General features: G+C 29.3%; 3 protein-coding genes across 10 annotated transcripts in view; 2 read left to right on the top strand and 1 right to left on the bottom strand.

Moving 5' to 3' along the window:
- LOC129917885 (speract receptor) overlaps positions 1-4,016 on the top strand; it is a 100,137-nt gene extending 96,121 nt beyond the window's left edge. For both annotated transcript variants that reach the window (XM_055998085.1, XM_055998084.1), the window contains 4 exons: positions 38-738; positions 2,673-2,984; positions 3,074-3,381; positions 3,563-4,016. In XM_055998085.1, coding sequence (XP_055854060.1) covers positions 38-738; positions 2,673-2,984; positions 3,074-3,381; positions 3,563-3,764 — 1,523 coding nt within the window. In that variant the 3' untranslated portion in view covers positions 3,765-4,016. The remainder of the gene's footprint in view (positions 1-37; positions 739-2,672; positions 2,985-3,073; positions 3,382-3,562) is intronic.
- A 3,023-nt stretch (positions 4,017-7,039) lies between these two features.
- LOC129919329 (uncharacterized) lies at positions 7,040-8,080 on the top strand. The gene has a single exon (XM_056000188.1). The coding sequence runs from the start codon at positions 7,040-7,042 to the stop codon at positions 8,078-8,080; it is 1,041 nt and encodes a 346-aa protein (XP_055856163.1).
- A 5,967-nt stretch (positions 8,081-14,047) lies between these two features.
- Positions 14,048-18,302, bottom strand: part of LOC129918264 (protein phosphatase Slingshot) — a 72,081-nt gene continuing 67,826 nt past the window's right edge. For 2 of the 7 annotated variants that reach the window (XM_055998698.1, XM_055998700.1), the window contains 3 exons: positions 16,352-16,843; positions 16,034-16,232; positions 14,048-15,970 (listed from right to left, as the gene is read on the bottom strand). In XM_055998698.1, the coding sequence (XP_055854673.1) occupies positions 15,937-15,970; positions 16,034-16,232; positions 16,352-16,843 (725 nt within the window). In that variant the 3' untranslated portion in view covers positions 14,048-15,936. Of the gene's footprint in view, positions 15,971-16,033; positions 16,233-16,351; positions 16,844-18,302 lie in introns of those variants that run through there. The other 5 variants (XM_055998699.1, XM_055998701.1, XM_055998703.1 and 2 more) reach the window with 5 other exon arrangements.

Below are 18,302 nucleotides of genomic sequence, written 5' to 3'. Positions count from 1 at the left end.
CTTTTTCTATTTTCTGTTACTTTTTATTATTATATAGAACTACTCTATCGAGCTCCAGAATTGCTACGAAGTGGACCATGCTCTTTGGTAGCTGGCACCCAAAAAGGAGACTCCTATTCATTTGGCATTGTTTTGTATGAAATTCACGTTCGTCATGGGCCATTTGGTGAAACAGGTCTCACTCCAATGCAATGTCTGCACAAAGTCCTTCAAGTTCAGGACTATTTGTATCCCTATCGTCCATCTCTGCAGCCATTGGAAACCGCATTCGATTGTGTGCGAGAGTGTTTGCGTGAATGTTGGAGTGAGCGACCTGAGGAGAGACCTGATTTCAAAGCAATTCGCACAAAATTACGCCCGTTGCGAAAGGGTATGAAGCCGAATATCTTCGATAATATGATGTCGATGATGGAAAAGTATGCAAACAATTTAGAGGCTTTGGTCGATGAACGCACCGACCAATTACAGGAAGAGAAGAAAAAGACTGAAGCATTGCTGTTGGAGATGTTGCCACGTCCGGTGGCGGAACAATTGAAGAAAGGCAACAAAGTGGATCCGGAAAGTTATGAGCATGTGTCGATATATTTTAGTGATATTGTCGGCTTTACGACAATGTCGGCCGAAAGTACACCACTACAGGTCGTTGATTTTTTGAATGACTTGTATACGTGTTTCGATTCGATTATTGGACATTATGATGTGTATAAGGTGGAGACGATTGGAGATGCATATATGGTAGTAAGTTAAAGGGCGTTGAGTCATAAATACATAAATCGACTATTGAATCACTTAACTTAAATGGGTTAAAAATTATAAAATTCACAAGAAAAAACATTAAATAGAAACAAAGTTTGAGAGTTTAGAGGCCTCTAGCTTCATGAGACGTTAACGATATTTGATCAAATTTTCATTTAAGAGAGCTTTATGTTTAAAATTTCTAACAAAGTCTCACTTAATTAAAATATAACTGTTTAAAATCGACGTTAAAATCTTGAACTCTAGTTTATTTGAATATTTTTTTATTAAATGAGGTCTAATTTTAACCTTTGAATTAAAAATAAAATGGAATAAACGCAACCGTTTGGTGGACAAATCTGCCGCAACTGAATTTTAATTCCCTTCAACTTTCGCCCAAAAACCGCTACAACACCGCCACAACACTTCCACAACACCGCCAAAAAACACCATTGCAACACCACTACAACACCGCCAAAACACCGCCACAACACTTACACAACACCGAAACAATTCCACCACAACACCAATACAACACCACCACTAGACCAAACCCAAGACTTCACAACACCACCACAGCACACACCCAACACCGACTCAATTCTGACACAACACCGTCACAAGACCACCACAACACCGGCACAACACCAACACAATACTACCGATACAGCACCGACATATCTTTGACACAACACCGACACAACACCGCCACAACACTAACAACACTTGACAAAATATGTATTTTAATTTTTTTTAAATACTTCTGAGTGTTGTAGCGCCGGCGGCGTTGTTGCGGAGCTTGAAATATATCTCAATTTTTGTTTTTTACATTTCAGCCGTGTTGCGGTGGAGTTGTGCCAAAATTGATTTAATCGATAATAAAACGTAAATTCATGGATTATTGTAAACTTCTTTAAATTTCAATTTGACATCCTTTATTGCCAAAAATTGGGGTTAAGCTCTACAAAATTTTCCCAAGTTTAGTAAACGGAGTACTCTAGTAAAATCAACTTACATATTTAACCTTGTTAAATCGACGTATTGCTCTTGTAAAATCGACCTGTTTCCTCGTTTATTAAATTAAATTAAATTAGTAAAATTAATGGAGTGCCCCGATAAAACTGGCGAGTTTTCCTCGGTACGAACTGCTCTATCGAATTGTTGATTTAACGTATTGCTTCAGTAAAACCAATGGATTTTTCCATTACAATCGAAGCTCTTTTCCGCTAAAATCGCTGGATTGGTCCTCATCAATTTTCAAGTTCAGAATTTTCCCATTAAAATCAACAGAGTTATCTTTTTAAATTGACAGTTTTCTCCTGTTAAAGCGATTGATTCTTCCGATAAAATCTTTAGATTTCTCCGGTAAAAGCGGAGGATTTCTTCACTAAAATTGATCGGTTGTCTTGGTTACGTTCACCGCTTAAATCAACAATTTTTCACATTAATATCGCATTTTGTTTTAATTCTACAAACGTACTATTAAAAGTAGAAGTTCCGCTTTAAATTTTGGAGAACAAAATGGTTTATGTAGGTGTCGTTTCCAACTTTTACGAAATAATCGCTTACCAGAAAAATATTTGGGCTGTCCTTCAAAAGTTGGTTCAATTCTGAAATGAAATTCGTTACGTTTAAAGTTTTTTTTTATTAGAAAATGAATATCCGCTTTTAATCAATCAATCTACTTGGTAACCCTCAATGGCCAAAACTAACTCCTACTTACTCTGTCCGATACGTATGTTATTCCAAATAGATAAAGGATAAGGGAAGCATGAACGTAAAAACGATTGACCAAATTCACTTTCAAAGGCTTTCATTCCTCTCGGGTATTTCTGTGATAAATGTAGAAAATCATTCATATACCCTACGGAATAATGAATTCCAAAGAAAACTTCTTGAACTCTCAAACAAATACCATCTTTGATAAAATTTTTCAGGTTTCTGGTCTTCCCATACGCAATGGTGACTTACATGCAGCTGAAATAGCAACCATGTCCTTGCATCTACTCGATGCAATAGCTGAGTTCAAAATACGTCATCGTCCTACAAATAAATTACTCCTTCGAGTTGGCATTCACACTGGTCCCGTTTGTGCTGGAGTTGTAGGCTTAAAAATGCCTCGATACTGTCTATTTGGTGATACAGTAAATACTGCATCTCGAATGGAATCGACAGGAGTACCTTTGAAAATCCATTGCAGTTCGCAATGTAAGCAACTTTTAGACAAACTGGGAGGCTATCATTATCAGGTAAGATGGGGTTTTTCAAATTAAAATCATTTCTATGTGTGATTGAAATATAAAATGAAAATATCCTGTTTTTCTCTCTGTCTCAAAAGGAACGTGGTATCATTTCGATGAAGGGCAAAGGTGAACAACGTACATATTGGCTTTTGGGTGAGGATGAAGAAGCTCGCATTCGCCGAACCTATGAACGTTCACAACGAAGAGGATCGAGAGCCTTGAATAAATACATTCAAGGGACTATCAAACAGAATCATATTAACGATATAGCTGCTGGTATAAGAAGTTCATTAAAAAATAAAAATATTCCACGAAATTCCTTAACACGCTCGTCGAGTCTGGAATCACCAAAGAAATTACGTTTCGCAACGGGAACACTTTTGGAAAATCATCGTTATCATAGGTTTGTATATTTTTTTTTGTTGAAGATTGTAGACAGAAGGATGTTTTTTTTACCATAATTCATATCCTTTGACTTGAAGGTTATGTAAGATTTAAAAAACAAAAATTTACATAATTTGACTTTGAGAAAAAGAGTTTATGTTGAAAGTAGGATAAAATTTACATTTTTATTCTGTTTACAGTGATGAAGCACTTCTCGAGGTAATTTCGGATTCATTTTCAAGCCCTCGAAGGCCAAGCGGTGCTTCTATACCTCCGGTAGGCTTTGATGATACCACATTATCCTGTCCAGCGATAGAAGACTATCGAACATTTAATAGAAACCGAAGGCCAAGTTCATATCCCACCGCAAATACACCATTATTGATGAATCATATAGTGTGAAAGAAGCTTAATATAAATTAAATATTTAATTTAAAAAAAATACAGGGGTTTCGAAACTACAATTGTACCAACTAAGAACATGACAAAGACCCTATTTTTACCAAATTTTGGTTAGATAGCAAAATATAATTCATAGAAAAACTTTAAATAAATAAAATTAAAGAATTTAAATCTATTATAAATAAATGTATATTTATTGTTAAAATGTGTTAATTAAAACAAAACAAAAAAAAAAATAAAACTGAATATTTTATTCCTTCCAATTTATAATCCAGCCAGTTAAAAAATGTTACTTTAATGTTATAAAACACTGCCGATGTGTTCTTAATTTTAAATTTAAATTAAAATTAAATTTAAAAATATTTAAATAACAAAGTGATTAATAAATCTAGTCACTGTTTACATGTCTTTTAAGGATTTATTTAAGAATTAAAAAAATATTTCTTGAAATAAAATTTAAAAAATTTAAAAAAATAATTTATAAATTAATAATAATAAATTTAATATTAAAGAAATAAGTTTAATTTATTTTTTAAGGAATTATAGCGCAAAGAATATTTTAACAATAAAAAAAAATAAGTAAATTATAAATGAGTATAATGGCAAAGAACTGGAAAGGCTCGTAATATAGTTAAATAATTTAGAGAATTTTTTTTAAATAAAAAATGTTTACTAAAAATTTAGTATTAAATTTTATTGTGTTCAATGTTTACGTTTTTAAGAATTTTTAAAGTTATCTATAACAATGAATTTTAGGAATTTTTGTACAATTACTTATAGGTACATATATTATTTTTAATTTAGCAAAAATATTGTAGTTAATATTAAATGTTGTTAAATCATGAGAATTTGTGTTTTATTTTATTGAATGCGAAATAAATTCTAATTGATAAATATTTTCGTATTTTTAAAAGCCTTCAAAGACACATTTTTCTTCGTGCAGTCAAAATTAACAGAACCTAATTAAAACGTATAGGAAATCTTAATAAATTTATATTTTTAAATCATTGGTCTTAAAAGCTGAGTTTAATATATTTAAAACGCCCTTTTAGCAAGGGTTTTTTTTTAGAAAATCTGAAAATTACACTGGTTAACAAAATTAAACTTTTTTTTTTGTTGCCGGAACAAGAAAATACTTTTCTGAAGGTTTTCGTGTGCTGAACTCGAATCCGTAGTCAGAAAAAATTAATCAGCTCCCGTTTTTGAAATATTCCCGTTAGAAAATGCAGTACTTCGGGCCTTATTCTTTTATATAATGTAAATTTTGTGTGCATATTTAGTAACGGTTTTTATAAGAACTATTTTCCACCTTTTTAAATCTGTTTAAATCGTTTCGATAACTTTTTTACTTCCCGAGATATCCTCAGTTGTTTGCATATTTCATAAATTTTATAACGACATTATCTCCTTTATGATATATGAAGCCAAAGCCACTTGCTTCATTTTAAGATATCTCGGACAATAGCAAAGATATCGGAAATATTAAAAAAGTTCATGAAAGAAGGAAAATCGTTTTTATAGAAACCGTTACTAAATACCTTCTAACAATTTTCCTTATATTAAAGAATAAGGTCCGAAGTAGTCAAAAAAACGTTTTTTTTGCATTTTCTAACGGTAATATTTCAAAAACGGGAGCTGACTTTGGATTTGAATTCAGCACACCGAAAACCTCCAGAAAAGTATAATTTTGTTTCGGCAACAGAACCCTTGTTAACCAGTGTTAGAGATTAGTAATTTTTGTACCTTAATTCATAGATCTACTCACTATGACTTTATATCTTTAAGAGACTTTGTTGCAAAGATGTTGAAATATACATACATTTTATTTTAATAACTGCACCGTTTTAAATAATTTTGATAACAAACGAAGTATGGAATTTCTCCAACAAGAGGACTTTTTTAAAAAAAAACATTTGAAAATATTAAGAGAGGGTTTTCTAAAAATTGTTTTTATGTATACCAAAATACTATATCAGCACTTAAAAACAAAATTTTGAAAAAAAAAAATAATAAACCTGTTTTCAAAAAAAAAAAAATTGAAATGTTTTTTTAAGAAATAAAAAAATGTTTTTTTGAAGATTTTATAAAATTTTAATATCTGAAAATATTTTATAAAACTGTTTGAGTGACTGCACTCAAACAGTTTTATAAAATATTTTCGTCCAAGTCAGCTTAGTCGTTTTAAAATCTATAATACGGCAGGTACCCTAAACAACTCCAACGGTTGGAAAAATATTTTTTATTTCAAAAAGAGGGTCCCTTTTACAACATTACAAAATCATTTTAAACTTTCATATTCGCGGTTTATACACATTTTAATTAAGTATTTTCCGGACTTACCGCGACAATTAAACTTTAAATCATATAAAAATATGACACGGCTCGACGTTTCGATAAGGTTGCACTTATCGTGGTCACGAGATGACTGATGGTTTGTGCAGTGGCGTACGTTGAGTCGCCGGGGCCCCGGGGTAAGACTAAATTTTGGGGCCCCTTTGATATTTGGGGGCCCCTTAGTTACAAAAAAAATTACGTATACGCCATACGTTTTTTTTTGTATGGCTTATTTATTTTTAGGTTTATTTTAATGTTTTAATATGTTCGTAATGCACTTTGCTATACTTACTTAAAATGTCTCTCATAAAAGTGGTAAACACTTGTACTAGGGGCCACCAAAATTAAATATTTAGAGACCCTAAAATAAAAAAATTTTTAGCTTAGAATTGATAGTTCTAGGGGCCTCTGTTCTGAAGTAATAAATACATATTTTATTTTCCATCATCAGACATAATTTTTTTTATTTTGGGGCCCCTGAAAAATTATTTTTAGAGCCTCAAAATTAAGTGCTTAGAGGCCCCTTATGTATTATTTGTGGTGGCAAAGATTTTTCAAGTAATATTTTTTGGGGCCCTAAGATAAAATTATAATTTTTCTTTTAAAAAAGCAGTTTATTTTTTTTTTGGGGCCCCTGCTGTAACTTTTTTTAAAATCTATATACATATATTGTGTGGCTACCAATGCATTATACATTACACTGAATGACATAATTTGTCTCCCTGGTTACTTCGTAACTCAATTTATGCTAACAGTTTTCTTCTCTGCATTGTCTCCAGTGGGGGCCCTGGGGTCGTTCGGGGGCCCCAGGGCACCGCCCCGCTTGCCCCAAGGGAGTGTACGCCCCTGGGTTTGTGGGTGGATGTTGTTGTTGTTTTTTAAGCTTTTTTCATTTTATTTTCTTCTTACACGAAGATTGTACCGGTTGGTATTTTGTGTTGATGTTGTTGGTGCTTGCTTGCTTGTTGGAACTAGCTATTCGACTCAATCCTCTGATCAAAAATTGTACTTCCTCAGTGAAAAACTCCCAACATTTCATATCCATTATAAAAGATATTCACTTGAGAGAAAATGAAGTTATGGTCAGTTTTGATGTTACATCATTGTTTACTAATGTTCCGATAATAGAATGTATTGAAGTTATAAAGTCACAATTATCTACCTCAGATGACGACTCCAAATTATTGGAACTTCTTCATTTATGCCTCACATCAGGCTATTTTCTATACAAAGAAAAATTCTATTTACAAATAGATGGGGTTGCAATGGGTTCGCCAGTTGCTCCAATAATTGCAGATATCTGGATGCAATATTTTAAAATGAAGGCCCTAGAAACTTCTCCAATAAAACCGGTTATTTGGAAGAGATATGTTGACGATACATTTTGTATCCTCAACAAAAATGATGTAGATACATTTCTTAACCACTTAAACTCTGTACACTCAAAAATACAATTCACCATGGAAATTGAAGAAAACAACACTTTAGCGTTCTTAGATGTTAAAGTTATTAAAAATCAAGATGGAACATTAGGACACACTGTGTACAGAAAGAACACTCATACTGATAGGTATCTGCATGCTGCATCTCATCATCATCCAGAATATATTGGCTCGGAATATATTGGAGAGACCAAACGTTCCATATCGACACGCTTAAATGAACATATAAAAGCAATTCAGAAGAATGAAGTAACAAAATCTGCCATTTGTGAACATTTAGCGTACAATACTGATCACTTCATAAGATTTGATCAAGCAAAATCCATTTCAACGGAAAGGTTTTATGTGCCTAGATTGGTTCGTGAGGCAATTGAAATTAAAAAGTGCAACAATTTCAACAGAGACCAAAGTTTTAATTTATCCGGAGCATGGGATCCACTTATCAACGAACTAAAAAAGAAACTTCAATTCTGTTGTGTCTGGCTCTTATTAACAGGGCACATGCTATTTGTGACCAAAACCATCTCCAAGATGAGTTAAAAAGGGTAGATGCAGCTTTAATAAAAAATGGTTACAGTTTTAAGCAACGCTCTTGGAAACCAAAAACAAAACCCACTCAAGATATCCACAATGAAAATGAAAAACGGGCCTTTCTTCCATATAGAAAAGGCGTCTCTTAAGGGATTGGAAGGATCTTGTCTATTTATGGGATAAAGTCGATTTTCAAACCACCAGCAAAAATACGACAAATCTTAAGGTCACCAAAAGATAAAGTACCCCTACAAAACCCAGGAGTATACTCTGTTCCTTGTAGCTGCGGCTCGGAATATATTGGAGAGACCAAACGTTCCATATCGACACGCTTAAATGAACATATAAAAGCAATTCAGAAGAATGAAGTAACAAAATCTGCCATTTGTGAACATTTAGCGTACAATACTGATCACTTCATAAGATCCTATGTTGCTTATATGCCAGGTTCCTGCCAGTTTTGGTTAAAAAAAATCAATATTCCCTCGATCTAGTAAATAATAGTGGCAATGCTTTTATAACATAAATTAAATCATATGAAACGAAAACCGCATTTTGCAAAAAAAAAGTCAGAGACTGAAAAATTCGTAAATTTTTTGAAATAGTTATTCCTTTTCAAAACTGTACCTGACAATTAGAACTATCGGATTAAAAGTTACTGCACTGTTGGGTTTTATTAAATCTTTAAAAAAACTGATATTGTAATAAAGTATTTGGGGAAAATCTAGATTTTTTCAGAAAATCTAATACTTCAAAAATAGGGCTTGAGAGCTTTTGTAAAAGGAAACAAAATATGAATAGTGTCCTGTTAATATATGAATGATGTTTTTGCAGAAAAGCCAATCTCTCATACTAATAAATTGCAGCTTTTTGCATAACATTATCGATGTGTATTCTGCTGAATTTTTTTTTTATTACAAAATTTTAAAGGTGGGTCATATAAGGTTAACACAAATATTAACGGGATTCCATATTAGGTGATCGAAGAAAAAATTTTAAAATTTTTTGTTTTTGAAAATGTTACACATACGCCACAGTGACCGTTTAAAATTTGATAGAAAATGTGTTGGTGCTTACCAAATTATGAAATTAGTTGATTTTGTTTATTAAATTAGTTGACTTTTATGTTTCGAAAAAAAGTAGGTCCTATATTTTGAGCGAATAATAAAAGTAAATTGAATTAAAATAAATTGTGTTTTTTTATTTGAACGGAAAGAATAGGTGGAAATTAAATAAACGAAATATGTTTAATTGCGAACCTAAAATAACCCATAACATTGTTTTTTTGTTTTTCAAAAAATTGTGATTCTTTTAGAAGAAGTTGGTTCCATTTTTTAGCTGAAATTTACAAAAAAAAATTGTTTTTCTTCCCTGAAAAAGAAGGAAAATAATTTTTTTTTTGCATAAGGATCCAGTTACGCATTTTGTTTTTGTTATAAACCATCACCACTTCCTTTGAAATTAAACGAATTCATTCCAAAATATATATGTTTAAAACATACAATTTTTTATTTTCATTTCTCTGTATTAATAATACGTTTGATTTTTGTTTTATTTTTTTCGTAATTTTCATTTCAACCACAAGCTATAATCAAAAAATTTATAACTATATTTTTTTTTTTATAACAAATTTTCATATAATATATATATTTTCAACTATCAAAATGAAAAATGCAAAATATTTTCTGTTTGTTTTTTTTTTTCTTTATATAAATAAGACAATTTAGTGTTTTTTTTTATTTTTTAATTCGGTAAAAATGTTTACTTTTTTTTTCATTTATTTGAACTATTTTTCTATAACATTTTTTTTTATACATTTATTTTCAACTTTAATGTGTGAATTTTTTTTCAATACAATTTATTGTGTTATATATGGTGAGATTAACGTTGTTTTTTTTTTGTTTTATATCGGGTATAGTTATGTGTTGTGTATATATATTTTCTCGTATTTTTATTTTTATTGTAAATAACATCTGATCTAAGTAAATATGTATTTTTTTTTCTATAACATTGAGTACAAATCTAAATTCTGTTTATATAGTATATATAAGTTTCTTTTTTTGTAAATAAAACAATTTTTTGTATTTTGTTTTGTTTTTTTGTTTAATGAATGTGATATTCTTTTTTTGTGTCCTTCCTTTTTGTGAAAGTTAAGCTGTAAAATTAGCTTGAAGCCTAAAGCATTTTGATTTAAATTTTTTATGCTGTGTGTTATGTTTTTTTAGTATAAGCATAATTTGCATTTTTAACAATGTATTTCTTTTTTTTTAATTAAAAAATAAGAAACATAATTTCTTACTTTTTTCCAACAAAGGCATCTAACTTATATATTTAGTTTTTTTTGCATTATCATAACAATTTTTTTTTAACAAGTTTCTTACATTTCTATATCGAATTATTAAATTTAACATAATAGTAATTGCTTTATTGTGCCGAATTTTAAAATATATTTTTTTTTAATTGCTAAAAATATGCAACAACTTTAATTTAACATTTTTTGTTTTTCAGATATCCTCTGACAATATAATAGAGGTTGCCAATTTCCATAAAAATTTTTCAAAGAGAAATTTAAAGTAAAAAATTAGCTTAAGATAAAAATAATATCCTATACAATAGGAATTTGGAAGTTCAGGTAAAAATGTAGGTAAGTATATTATATTATGTATAGTTAAAATTATTCCAGAGGTAGAATTCCTTTTAGAAAAAAGAAAAAATATTTTAAGCTATCAAAGAATCTAATTGAAAATTGGAAAAATTAGTTTTTTTTTTAATTTATCACACATTTGAGCGCAGTGACTAACACACTATATTTTGCTCACATCCATTCAAGGCATCTACTATACAAAAAGAGTATATATTTTTTTTAACATCTATACATTTTAATTGTTTTTTTCTTTTTAATATAATGCTTATAACAACAATAAAATAAAAAAGCATTTTAATAATAATATTTTCTTTTCTTAGTCCCATACAACGAAGCCTTTTGTAATTTTTATTGCATACAATTTTATCGAATTTTGACCATATGTAGCCAATTTTTTCTTTTCCAATTTGTTTTTTAAAATAAATTTTATTTTTTTGCGCACAATGAAATAAATAAATTATTTATATAGTTTTTTTTTTTTAAATTTAAAAAGCTAAACTTATAATTATATTACTAATTAATTGATCTCATTTTGAAAATTGATTCACTTACGTAAGCTAACTTAAATTTCTACTACTTATTATGATTTTATAGTTTTGTTTAAATTTTATTCTTAGTTTTCATTTTTTTTTTCTTTTTTAACTTAATTTAAATGCCTTTAGGACTCATTTTATTTATGTTTACAAGTAAATACTCGCTAAAATGTTATTGCTAAACAAACCTTAAAAATATGTACTTAAATTATAACTTAAAATTAAATTCTATCATTTTACTGAAGATTTTTACTGTTTTGGTGAGAGGTGACCTTTTAGTTTTTTTCTATTTCTCAAGTCAGAAAAATAGAACCTATTCTTGAAGATGAATGCAAAAAAATATTATTTCAACTTAGCCCGTAAAAAAACTTTTTTATTGAAGCATCTCCAAGGTTTTTTTTTTAACTATAATGCATAATATGAGCAGGTAATTTAGTTATCATAAGTGCGTTGATTTAAAATTGGCAGTAAATCCCAGTAACTTAACATTTTCACTAAGGGAAACTTTGCGTAAACTTAACCTTAGACTAGTCATTCTTTGGGAAAAAATTGCGAAAATTAAATTGTTGATGCAAATTTGTACCTACTTTTATCGCCATCTAAAATTAGTTTATTTACAAAAATCAAAAATTTTTCAAAAAATAGGTATTTGTGAATTAGTAGAGTAACTAAAGCAAATTATTAGGGAACCCGGCCGAACAGCTCTGATTTTGACGATTTTTTTTTTCAAACGTAGGTAATTAAAAATACTTTAAAGTCTATAGATTAAAAATTGCCGGTGTTGCCGTATTGTTTTTTAAAATTAAAATAAATTTTTTTTTAACAAAACCATTTTTTTTGCTTAAATTTCATAAAACAAATGAAAGCAAAAGATTCTCTAGGTAATTTAAGGAAAATATATAAAAGGCAGTAAGGGACAATCTTCCATCGTTTAAGCGATAAATGCAATTTTCTAACATTCTGACCTTAAACACAAAAAAAATATTTTGAAAACAACGGCAACACCTACAATATTTTAAAATATATTTTTAAAAAGCCAGAAGCTCATTCTTATCTCTTAAATTTAAATCCACTAAATTTAATCAAGACTTTTTGAAAAAATGGTCCTCAAACTCAGAATTTAAAAAAAAAATGTTATTAGAAAAATTTAAAATGACTTTTTTCCAAACTTTTTCTAATAAAATATGAATTTATTTAAAAAAATTTTTGGCCATAAATATTATCAGTTGAATTTCGAAGCAAAAAAGGTAATATATATCACACTTTTGAAAAAAAAAAATGAAAAATTACTTCAATTTCAATGGTTTTTTTTTTATTAAAACTGAATTTTTGCATTGAAATAATTAATTTTCTCAAAGACTGTGGTAAAAAGGAACTTTAATTTTTTGCTATTCAACTTTCAACAGTAAGGGTTATTAAATGAATAAAAAATAATTTTATGTTTAGATGTTGAACTTTAAAAAAAAAAATAAGTTAAATTTTTTTTCAAATCTTTTATTAAAAAAAGTTCTTCGAAAATGAAATACTTTTTAATTTTTTTCATAAACCGTAATACATATTGACATTTCCTTTTATAATTTGAAATCATAATAAATGCGGCCAAAAAAAATTGAAAATAAATGAATTTTATATTACGACCAAGTTTAAAAAACGACATGTTAAAATTTTTTCAATAATTTTTTTTTTCAAAAATCTGAGTTCAATTACCATTCTTTCAAAAGCCGTTCATTCAATTACTTTATCTTAATTTTACATATATGACTAAGCTTCTAGCTTTTAAAAAATGTATATTTGAATATTGTAGGTGTTGCCGTTGTGCTCAAATATTTTTTTTGTGTTTGAAGTCAATTAATAATAAAATTGCATCTATCGCTTGAACTATGGAAGATTGTCCCTCACTCCCATATATTTTTTTTCCTTGAATTTCCTAGACAATCTTTTGGCATCAATTAATTTATGAAATTTAAGAAAAATTTTTGAAAAAAATTTGTTTTTGTTCACAAAAATCTTCAATTAAATTTAAAAAATCAAAACGGCAACACCGGCAATTTTTAATCTATAGACTTTAAAGTATTTTTAATTACCGACGTTTGAAAAAAAAGATCATCAAAATCTAAGCTGTTCGGCCGGGTTCCCTAATATTGCCATTTTTTGAGCTTTAGTTCTTCCACTAAATGTAATTTTTCTATTCTTCTTCTAAAGCAAAATTTAAAAATCAAGCAATTAAGTATAATAAAAAACAAATATTAAATGCAATTTGTAATAGAAAGCAAATGCAAAAAAATATTCTGCTTTTATGAATTTGAAAGTAAACACTAAATTTTGCTTTGGAATGACAGTTTCAGGTACAATTTTATACTTTAACATTTTTTATAATTTTCAGAAACATCAAGTTTTGGTTTTTTATATTTTTTGAAAATGTTACACATACGCCGCAGTGACCGTTAAAATTTTAATAGGAAATGTGTTAGTGCTTACCAAATTATGAAATTAGTTTACTTTTTTTTTTGTAAATTAGTTGATATTTATGTTTCGAAAAAATGTAGGTATATTTTGAGCGAATAGTAAAAGTACATTGATTTGAAAAAATAAAGTGTGTTTTTATTTGAACGGAAAGAAAAGGTAGAAATTAAATAAACGAAATAAGTTTTATTTTTTTTTTTTTTTAAATAATTCTTTTAGAAAAAGTAGTTTCCATTTATTTTGCTGAAATTTCCTCAAAAAAATTGTTTTTCTTCCCTGCAAAATGAAGAAAAATATTTTTTTTTGCACAAGGATCCAGTTATGCATTTTAATGAAGTATGAAAAAAAAGTTTACTAACAATACTGTCAAAATTTAATGATTTTATTAAATCAGCTTCCATTACAATTACAATGTTCAACAGTTTATGCGACTCATGATTTGGAACAAAGTTTAAAAAAAGGTTTCGTACAAAGACTTTTAACTTATATGCTGCACTAATGAAGATTGATGTATTCTACTGAAAAAAAATAATGGATGCAAAAAAGTCCAAATTTTAAGTGATTTTTCAAAGAAGGTTATGTTTATTGCCAATTTAATTTTGACTGAGAGCAGCGTTTGATTTCTCGAAAAGCAATCAAAATTATTAATATAATGAAAATTCTAAAAAAAAATTCTTAAAATGAAAAAAAAAAATTAAAATCGAAAACTGTGACTTTTCATTTTCTTTTATATTCAAAAGAATAACACAAAAAACATCTGGAAGGATTGATCTGTTAAAGTTGTAGTAGTTAGCATTAGTGGTTTTCTCGAATTTTTTAATTTAGTGTTTTATAAAAATTCATGCGTTTTTATATTCATGTATGAAAAAAACTAATATAAACGATGGCAAATCCTGATTTAAAAAATAAGAAATTGATACGGAATAAGAAAGTGTTATCGGATAAATGTAAAATTCTGTTGGAAAATATTTTTCAATTCAAAAGAACAAAAAAAAAAAAGAATCGCAATGACTTTTTGTAATTTGTATCAATCTAAGTTCTTAAAATAAGTTTAGGCTTGCGATTTCATTTTTTAAGGTCCCTTATACCAAAATGTTTAAAAATTATACTTGCCCTTTCAAAAATCGATTTCAAATTCAACTTTGAAATTTTTTAAACTGTATACTTAACTTAGGCTGAGACATCACAAGGCTTGAAAAGTTAAAAATAAGCGTTTTTTTTAACGAAATTAATACTTGTCTTAAGTCGGAGTGAGTGCTTTAAAAACGAAGTTTGAAAGCTTAGTTCAAAGTGAAATCAATAAAATACACTTTAAAAATGTTAAAAACCGAGACGTTGGATAACAGAAATATTTGGACATTTAAGTCTGGTTTTAAGAAGACTTCAGTTTAAAAAGAAAAGATTATCCTACAACGTTAAACGCACTCTAGACTTGATTCGCATGATATAAGCAATGCAAATAAAGTTAAAAAAGCATTGTTTTTTAACTTTTTGAAACTCCCAGGTTTTCTAAATATCAATGATGTAAATATACCAAACACAAAGTAATCTCGAATATGGTTGGTTACCCTCATGTGTAAAATGATAGAATTTCTAAAACAACTTAAATCTAACTTAATTTATTTATATAATTTAAATGATTTAATTAGCATTTTTGACATTTTATATTGTCGCAAGTGCATTCAATAGCACCAAGGTACTGATTGTGTCATCTGTTTTTTGTTTGTTTATATCAAATACAAAATCTAACAAAATTTTTAATATAGCATTTATATAGGTAATTGGTTTTTGTTTCTTTTTTCTTTCTTAAATATCTAAATAATGTTTGTTTCACAATGTGTACCTACGATATGCACTAAGTAGTGTTTTTTTGTTTTTTTATAAAAAATAATTTGATTATCTCCAGGATTATAATTCACATTTAGCCAAGAACGACATGTTTGGTTTTTTGTTTTTTCTATTATAAGAAACTACTGCAATGGCAACACTGAGAGAGAAAAGGGTTAAAACTATGCGCGTGCGTTTTTGAATGTTTTTGGTTTTTTGAAAATCGAATAACACCGATGAGACACAAAATCCATGCTTAACTATTTTTTTTATATATTTTTTTCAACACTGTTTTCGTTTCGAGAATGAAAGCGCTCTAGATTGCTTATTTAGTTTACATATATTGATCACATTCCATATCGTGGAAGAGGAGAAGGGGGCTGAGTTTTACTCTGGTTTCATCTGGACTTTTTCGCCACTTGGCTTGATGTCCTTAAAAACGATAAAAGCAAGTTTTAAAAACAGTTTTAAAAAGGGAAAAAAAAGTGTTATTACCTTCTGATGCCATGCCTAGGACTAACCGGTGGGGTGTGCACTGGTGTTGGTGGGGCTGATCCGCCTGACGATCCACGTGATGATAAGGACCAGGTTGATGTATTCTTTGGTGCCGAGCAGCCTAGGTAAATGGCTGATCCTTGGTCTTCTTGATCTAAGTCCACTCGCGATCCCCGGACGGATGATGGTACTGATCCTGCTACAAAAACACATCAATTTTTTTACCGCCAAACGAACATGTTGAGAAATTACAAAAAAAAAGCAAATAAAATCTAAAAAGGGAAATGGTGGGGAAGATGAAAAGTGAAACTGGCCTACCTGTATATGAATGCAGGCCAGCTGGACTACTACGTGGTCTAATACTCATACCACTGACCGTGCTTGAGCTCCGTTGCAAAGGAGCTCCATTTCCACTTCCGTTACCACCACCATCACCACCAACTCTTCCACTCCCACAATCTCTTTCTCTACCACTTCTTTCTTTACTAACACCACCACCATTTCCGGGGCTTATTGGTTCAATCGTGTGAATTGTAGGAGCTCGCTCACCTTTTACGCTATGGGACGTTCGTTTGGTGGATGTTGTTGCCCTCATGGATGTTGTTGCATCTTCTTCATCTTCAGGAATTTGTTGATCACCGATTGAGCGACGTTGTCCACCAGAGTGTTTGGGGGATGTTGGACATGACTGTGCTGTGGTGCTACCCGTTGCTGATGGTTGATTAGCTTGTGGACGCAATCGGGAGCGTGTTGAAGATGTACTTGGCCTTCGGCGGAAAAGGCCTTTCGTTGGGTCCATGTTACAAACGCCTAAAAGGGTTTTTAAGTTTTTTTTTTTTTTTTATTAAAAGCGTTTTTTTTTTTTTAATCAAAACATAAGCTGATACAAATCTCAGAAAACTACAGCATCTTTAAAAAAGCGTAAAAAGCTATTAAGCACATTAAAATGTTTGGAAAAGTAGCATGCAAGTATTGTTTTATTGATTTTAACTTTCCCAAAATTAACAACATTTAAAAACCATTCATCATACTTTTTTCTTTTTTCATTTCGGTATAAAATGAATGGTATGAATATTATCTTTCACAGAAATACTATGATATTATTATTTGATCCAGATTCCAGATTCTATAAATTTTTCTATGTCAAAGAGCAAAGAGGATAGTTAATTGTCTAAGATATAGCCATAGGACGACCTACCCTCATCGTTATACCAGTTGGGAGTTATATTTTCTAAAAGGTATTGTCTAAGGAAATAAATTGCACATGGGTTACCTAGTGATATCATGTCAAGGCATAGGGTTGCCACGCCTTAAAGATTATTTTTGCGTATTTTTGAATACGCGTCCCTGCTTATATGGCAAGCCTAAGAGTTCTAAAAAAAATAATATGTTATAGGAAACTTAATTTGAAAATTTTAATTTTCAGGATTTTTTAAAATTTGAAGTTTGAGTAGGGTGAATAGAAAAAGGGCAAAAACCTATTTTCTAAAAAAAACGTGATAGAGATAAAATTGAAATTGGAATCGATAGATTTTATAAATACAGTCAAACTTCTTTATAACGAACCTTCAAGGGAACAAAAAATTGTTTCGTTATAAAGAAGTTTTATAAAAAATTCGGTATATAGAAAATTTATTTTTTAACACTGCATGTGTTCTTTTAAAATAATATGGTACAAAAAAGAACTCATCTTAATTAAATTTATTCATTTATATTTTTTAGGTTAAACATATCAACTTTGAAATTGAACATGCACATGAATCATAACTTTAAAATTTTTAGTTAATTCTTTAACATTGTTGATAGTTGATAGACGACACATCAAATTTTTCAGCCACATATTTTTCTTTTCTCCACTTTTAATTTTATCAATTTTCGCCAATTTCTCTCATAGCGAAATAGCCTTGTGATTGGCTAACTTAAAATGTAAACTCAAACGAACGATTCACCTGGAATGTTTTTTAAGGGGAAGGGGAACGAAATGAAATTCGCTATAGAGAAAATTACGTTATAAAGAAGTTCGTTATAAAGAAGTTTGACTGTATATGAAAGCCACACATACAAATAAAAAATGTGAAAAATCTACAACTCCCAATATATGTAGTCTTTTTAAAGTCATGACACTCAAATTCAATATTTGAGAAATAATTCACCAAAAATCAGCACGAAAGATATTTGAGCAATAAGAAAATAACTTGACACGTATCTGCCAAATTTTTGATTTGTCTTAGTTTTTGGCTCCTGTGTATTTTAGAAGAACTACAGATTA

The sequence above is a fragment of the Episyrphus balteatus genome, chromosome 4 (genome assembly GCF_945859705.1).
Source record: "Episyrphus balteatus chromosome 4, idEpiBalt1.1, whole genome shotgun sequence".
Classification (NCBI taxonomy): Eukaryota; Metazoa; Arthropoda; class Insecta; order Diptera; family Syrphidae; genus Episyrphus; species Episyrphus balteatus.
The sequence above is the reverse complement of the archived record's forward strand: the minus strand, read 5'-3'. Positions and strand labels throughout refer to the sequence as shown.